Genomic DNA, 6,975 nt, shown 5'->3' with positions numbered 1-6,975 from the left:
TGGGTTCCACCGCTCTTCGGCCGGGGTCGGGGGCTCGGGCCTGAAAGACTCCCACACTGCTGCCCACCTGTTAGCAGGCGTGCTGTCCTCTCACCTGAGACCCGGGCCTCTGCAGTTCCCTCGGGCCCAGCGAGGAAAGCAAGCGACCTTGCTGGGTTCGCGCACCCCTCCCCAACGCTAGCGCCCTCTCCTTTGTCCTACGCATGATTTTCTAAACAGCCTTATCTGCAGACTATATCTTTATACTAATGCATACTTAATTGGTCCGTCTTGACTGTCCATATAAAACAATTTAATTAGGGTGCTTTCTTGCTTTGGAGAGCAAAGAAAAAAATCTGCCCAGTGCTTATTGTATTTAGCACCAATACAGGCAGAAAATGTAGCACAAGTTTTTGGTTGAAAGAGCACCTCTGTGCCCATTGAAGGGCGTTGATCCGAAAAGACAGAAAGGACAAGTAAAATCGATTTGAAGCGACCCTCTCTGTCCCTTTCACACCATTCAGAAACTCCATTCCTTCTAAGACAAAGACCAGCGCCTTGGGAATTCTCGGGGAAAAAGAGGACTCCAGTCCCACAAGCCTAGGGCACTTTAAAAAAATCCTTAATATTGCATTTAAAACCGGCCCTCAGTTCTGTGCACCCCACGTGTGGGTTTCAGAGACACCCCCTCCGAAGCGTCAGGCACTATGGCTGGCGACACCCCCCACCTCTCCGGGGAGCTCGGCCTTCTGGCCAGGCCAGACAAGCCTTTTAGGGTTAGTGCAGCCCTCACCTTTGACCCCCAAGATCGGAGTAGCTGTCACGCTCCAGAGTGCAGAGTTACAACTCAGACCAAAGTTAGAACAAAACAAAACACACACACACAAAAAACATTTCTCTACTCCCAAACCGGTTCTGATTCCCGCGCCTGAACCACCTTGCCCAAGAGCCCCTTCCACACTCAACTTTTTTTCCCCCCCTTCTCATGCCATGAACCGCCCTGGCCACCTCTGAAGGCAGGAACTTAAGACGACAGGGCAGCGGGGCTGGGTTGCGGTGAGTTGTCCTCCATTAGGAACCCGAATGCCAGGTTATCTGACAGGCGCCCAGGCGGGGGAAGGCGGTCATCGATCAGACCTGGTAGGGAAGGGAGGAGGGAGAATTGAAGAGAGGAGGGCAGGGGAGGGGAGAGGCTGGGCAGTGATCACCTTCACCTGCCCCGAGCCCAGCCCCCGCCCCCGCCCCCCATCCTCACGTTCAACTATCCCTCGACCTTTTCTGCCAGGGTTAAAGGGGGCGGGGGCGGGAGGGAGGGGGCACCCCCTGAGTTACACAAGTGGCCTCCTTCTACAAGAGAATGAGTTCACCACCTCCCCAGAGAAACCTCACCATCCATCCACTCGATATAACTGATGAGGCAAACCACAAGGAAAAACTTCTGTAGCCCATATTTATGGTATTAATGAATAGTTAAAAAAAGATTTACACTTCTTATGATCAATATTCTGAGTTATTTCCCTCAAAGTATATAATTACAGTGTCTTCAGAGTTTTCATCATTGTTTGAGGTGGCAAAACCATTTGTAATTTTCATTAGCCAGTAAACATGTAATTAACATTCAGCACTGTGTTTAACTTAATTCCTGTTTAAGACAGGGACAAGAAGCAGCAGAAGAGCGTTAGTTCCATTTGTCAAGTCTGACATACATCTTACCATAACAGTTTCCTAAAATAAAAGATCCGTGTTTCCCCATTATTCTTCTCTTAAAACAAAACACAACAAAAAAATCCATTAGTTAAAACTGTATTAAACTGCAAGAGGAACCATAGTTTATTCTCCATTTTCTCTAGTTACTGTATTCCTGCTTCCTTTTTTCATTTGGGAGGGTGGGTGGAGGGAGGGGGTTAATTAAGCATTCATTATTGGAAGACTTGAAATTGGGAACCCCTCCCCCCCCAAAAAAAAGAAATAGGTTTCCTCCTCAGGAAAGTTCTAGAATGGGGACTGGAAAGGGGGGGGCACGAATCTGCAGGGGAGTGGGAAAAATCACTTGGGGGGACATGAATTAAAAGTAGAAAATGAGGATTCCAACGGATTCCTAGGAAAAATGTTGCCCTCCTGTTTCAAGTTCTATCTTTGATCCAGGGTGAGGGGAGCCTGTCTGCCAGTCTGCTAGGAGGCTGCTTTTTCCCCCTCCTCTCCCACCTCTGTTTTTTTCCAACTTGCTTTAGGATTAGCCTCCATCCCTCTCGACCCCAAACAGTGGAATTTGGCTGTGCCTCGGGTCGTCTTGCTTTGCAATATCGCCCATAGTTGTTGGCGGTTTTCTGCTGAGGCTGAGCCGTTTGCTCCAGCCTCCGACTAAACTCATTAAGTTGGGAGATTTTTTTCAATTGGACGGGTGTTTTTAAAGTCTCGTCTTTCCAGCCCCAAACAAGGTGTAACAACGCACTCTTCCTTCTAAGGAATGAGATGAGAGACAAGGATCACTCCAGACATCTCCTACCTACGGTTTGGGGTTTTTTTTCTTAAAGGCGAGGCTTGCATTCCTCAGCAGCTATGTACAAAGCTCCCTGAAACCTCGTCTCTCTAAAGTTAGTGTGCAGGGCTGTCCAAGGCTGAGAACGCCTAATACATGGGGAAGCACTTCCTTGAGGTGGAAGATCTCTCCCTTCACCTTTCCTCTTTTTCCCTGCAGGCTAGTGCCTACTTTTTATCAGTTTGCACAATCGCTTAGATAAACACCGAGGAGGAGATTCTCTTTAATTATCAAAGACACATCTTTTCAGGGGGCCAACAAAGCGTTTATTTCACCCGCCAAACTAAAGGAGAGTTATTCCAGTGTAGAAGGAAGATGCAAGCGGTTTGGGACCTTGAACAAGGCAAATATGGTTTTGGTATGTTTGCTTACAGTATTTTTTTTCTCTCTCTCTCTCTCTCTTTCCTTTCTCACTTTTCTCCTTGTGCTGTGTGGGGCTGGGGATGACTTGGGGCTTTTCAAAAAATCGGTTTGCTAACGTGTCTGAAATGCCTAGGACTGTGGTTTCAGGGGTTTGGGGAGGCGGGGGGGGGGACAGTCAATTCAATGCATTGCCATATTTTATTACATGTGTGTGATAGGGGAGGTGGTGGAGGGGGGAAGAGGGGGAAAATACAATCGCAAAGCTGCCAAAATATGATTAAACCGAAGCGTAAAGACTGCGGTGCCTCCCCATCTCCTTCGTCCTGTCTCCTCAAACTCATTTCCTCCGATAGAGCAAACTAAAAAGCCAGTCCTAGAAGCGTGTTTTTCCAAGCAACAGACGACTCGGTTTTCTAGCAAAGGAGCTGCGAGGCTCGCGCTAAGTATCAGAATTTACTGTTCGATTTGCCTCTGCGCTTCATTTTGCAACCTTGTGCAACTGACAGCCAGCCAGGCAGGGAGGGAGGAAAGTCCTGGCCGGCGCCCTCGGCCGCGGCTCGGGGAGGCGAGCGCTCGGTTAAAGCTAGGAGGAGAATCGCGACGAGCAGGGTACTCACCATCGGGCGGGGTGGTGGAGCTGGCGTGCGGATTTCAGGCAAACGTTTACCTTTTTGCTGTCTATTGCAACCGCGCCGGGCTGACTTAAGAAGCAATTCTGTGCTCTGTCCAGAACATTCAAGGAACGGTTCCTCATTTTTAAAAAGCCAGCGAGAGAGACGACAGAGACAGAGAAAGAAAAAGAGAGGAGGGGGTGAGGGGGGACGCACATAAACCCGGTTCAGGGGGGAAAAAAATCATCACCTCTCCGCCAGTGACTCGGGAAACGCAGAGGTGGCGAGATCCGAGTCCGGTCCAACCAAGCTAGAGCCAATTAATTTTAAATCCTGAAGAATTATTCAGATTAAAATGTACAGAAGTTTCATTCTCGTATGCCTACGTGAGCTCCAAGTCGTTTCCCTTTAAGAGCTCCGTTTCTTTTAAAGTTGAATTTTAGGCAGCGAGGACTCTTACACTAGGGGGCAGACAGATACTGTACTTGCTCCAATCTTAAGCAATTTTTTCCCTCCCAGCATATGCTCTGATTTAGCACTGTAAATTTTTCAGAGGACCCAACTCTGACAGCCCCTGGTGATTTTCAAAGTACCACAAGCCAGTGGTTAAAAATTGCATTGACTTGTAAGTTCAGAGGGACACAATGGACGCTCCTTTCCCTATTCATGGAGCTCCAGTGTGGTGGAAGAGAAAAAACACACACGAACTAGATTGAGGGAAAGGAGGGATTCAATGAATCCTGGTGGACAGAACTGGTTTCTACTGAGTTCAGAGTTAAACTCGGCATTTGCTGGGGTCTGTATTCATATTGCGATTTAATTTGGGGAGAATGACAGCCGTCAGGCCACTTTCTGCAAGAAAATAATATTCCTGGGTGGGTTTGCTTTTCTTTTTTTTTTTTCCTTCACCAGAGTAAAACAAATGTTTTTCCAACTTTCTCCAGCCAAATTAAAGCTTACCATTCCCCTCATTAAAATAAATTTACATCTGCAATAAAAGACTGGGCTGGATTTTTTTTGAACAGTAACGACATATTGATATTTATCTTTTAGTCTTAGAGCTGTTTTATTCAAGGGAAATGAGCATCTCTGAAGAAGGCATTTTAAAATATTCTCCTTTCTTTTTTTCTCAGTCTGCAGTCCTTTCTCTTCTTATATGCAGTCAGATTAACTACAATTGATATGGTCACTTTTTTTTTTATTTCTAATAGTCTCCCCATAACTGGATGAATCTAAAATACAGAGTGAAACACCTCTGATTTCTTGGGAACCCTGTGGTCGTGTGCTTTAGCAGGCTCCAGTTTTGTAAGAGATTGGGAAATTCTTCATTTTAAATCTGAGCCCATCAGAGCGTACTTCAAATACCAAAAATCTCTAAGTGTACTGTGGAAGATCTTGCTCTTCAGAAATTTCCCACTGCATGTCTGTAAAAGGTGATCTTGCTATAGAAGTGTCTGCACTCAAGAGGCAAGATTAAGATTTCCCTACAATCAATTATTCTCTTCTATTAAATTGAGATGGGTATGCCCATTAGATTTCCTGTCTCATCCCAGCCCCTCCACATCTCTGCTGCGATTGCCCCTAATCTACTGACATTTGTAGCATTAGGCAATCCCTTGAATCATAGGGGTTGAAAGGGAAAGGAAAAAAAAAACCCACCTTCTTTGAAATGATGTCTTTTCCATCCTTCTGTCCTCTTTAAGAGAAAGTTATATTGTGTCTCTAATCAACCTGAAATTCTCAGCCTGCCTTCTCTCTGTGGCAATCTCATTGCACACCAGGTTTATGATAGTTCAGTGTCCACTATGGTGGTTTTCTTTTTTTTTTTTTTTTTTTTTACAACTTTCAAATAATCCCAGCACCTGCAGGTTTAGTGAAATACGTGATTTCGGCGGAGAAAGGGTGAGGGCTAAGAAGGTTTCAGCAATGAAGTGTAAAGAGGGTTTCTCCTTTCCTAAAAACTAGCCTACATCTTCACTTAGTACCTACCTTGTATTCTGCCTGTGTGTAAAGGGTATTTTCTGAATGCAAAGTGCACACCAGCACAGGTCAATTATATGTATGGTTTATGGTGGTGGTGGTTTTTTTTTTTAATCTTTCATCTCGTCAATTTTTTTGAACTATTAAGGATGCTTTCCCGGGGTCATTAATTTACTCTTTATACGTGTTTATGTTTCCTGAAGCTCAGCTTGTTTTCTGTAAAATATTTTATTTGTTCATAAATCTGGTTGGCTTGCAAGTTTACAGGTTTTCCTAGTGCAAACTGTGTATAATGGTGTCAAAATTTTGTTTTCTAAACGTCGAATAACCATAATTAACTAACTTCTCCTAATCAAACCGAAAGGTTTCTGCATTGAAATACAGTGTGTTCTGTGGGGCCAAATCTGGATGTTTGATGTTTAAAACCAAACGCCCTGGAATTCAGAGACCCCTTCATGTTGATGATTTTAGCACATTGAGCAGAGTGGCATAGGCTGTGAAGTTGTTATTGCAGTAAATCTCTTGAGGTAGACTGTGGCTTGTGTGTAGTAGTTCTTGTGAGCTGTGCTTGGAATTATTTCCAATTTAAAGCAGACTCTCTGGTCGTGTTTTAATGAACTATATGGATGCCTAAAAGGAACCTGAGGAACAAGGAAGTTCGTACTCAACTGTTCTATGACCTAGAAGCATAGTCGCTGAAGTCTTTGTCTGTGTACATTGACAAATGTGCAACTGATACATGTGCGCTTACATGTGTGTACAGCGGGTATGCCCAGGGGAGGCTGGGAGGCTGCCTCCGCTTGTCCATCAGCGGGCAGAACGGTCTATTCGCCTCTCTCCACGATGGGCCGTGTGGCAGGACGTTGGCTGGTGAGTTAGCTATAACTAATGAGAGAGGATAAAGTTGAGGAAAATTGATTTTAATTGCGTCACGACAATGAGATGAAGTCTACTTGTGCTTCTCAGCATCCGAGATGTTTCATTTGAGCAATTAAAATGTCAGGCCACATACCTGTGAAATGTTAACCCTACAAGGAAAAGACAGATACTAAGTGACGTTTTTTTTTTCCCCCTCTAAAAAGGAAAAAAAAATTAAGCCACAAAAACAAGCAAGCGATCAGAGGTGATTAAGAGAAGGGTCTACCGTCACCCGGATCTGACCAAATCTTTCGTTTGGAAAATGCCTCCAAGCTCGGTTCTCGGCACCTTCCTACCCCCACCCACTACCCCTCTGCAAAGAAACCGGGGAACTTTTCTCTTTCTCTGGCACTGGGGGCACAAAGATGCGCCGGGAGTCCCGGCTGGTGCGCGAGCGCCGGATTTCGTGGCATCGCCAAGTTGCGGGAGGCGAAGTCCTCATTCCATCCAAAGCCTCACGCGGAGCCTTTAAGAGGCGTTTGTGTGTGCGCGACGCGCTCCTCTTCCCGCTGGGGCGGAAACCTCCGGTGCGGGGTGCGGAGAGCTCGGGGGCCGCGTGCCCAGGGCCGGCCCGGGCCCATCCCC

At 46.0% G+C, this 6,975-nt stretch overlaps 1 protein-coding gene across 1 annotated transcript in view; it reads left to right on the top strand.

Moving 5' to 3' along the window:
- Positions 1 to 2,581: 2,581 nt before the first annotated feature.
- The window catches only part of NR2F2 (nuclear receptor subfamily 2 group F member 2), an 11,184-nt gene continuing 6,790 nt past the window's right edge, over positions 2,582 to 6,975 (top strand). The window contains exon 1 of the mRNA XM_029952107.1: positions 2,582 to 2,876. Within this exon, the coding sequence (XP_029807967.1) occupies positions 2,834 to 2,876 (43 nt within the window). The 5' untranslated portion in view covers positions 2,582 to 2,833. The remainder of the gene's footprint in view (positions 2,877 to 6,975) is intronic.

This window comes from Suricata suricatta, chromosome 9 (genome assembly GCF_006229205.1).
Source record: "Suricata suricatta isolate VVHF042 chromosome 9, meerkat_22Aug2017_6uvM2_HiC, whole genome shotgun sequence".
NCBI lineage: Eukaryota > Metazoa > Chordata > Mammalia > Carnivora > Herpestidae > Suricata > Suricata suricatta.
Note: the sequence above shows the minus strand (reverse complement) of the source record. Positions and strands in the feature narration are given on the sequence as shown.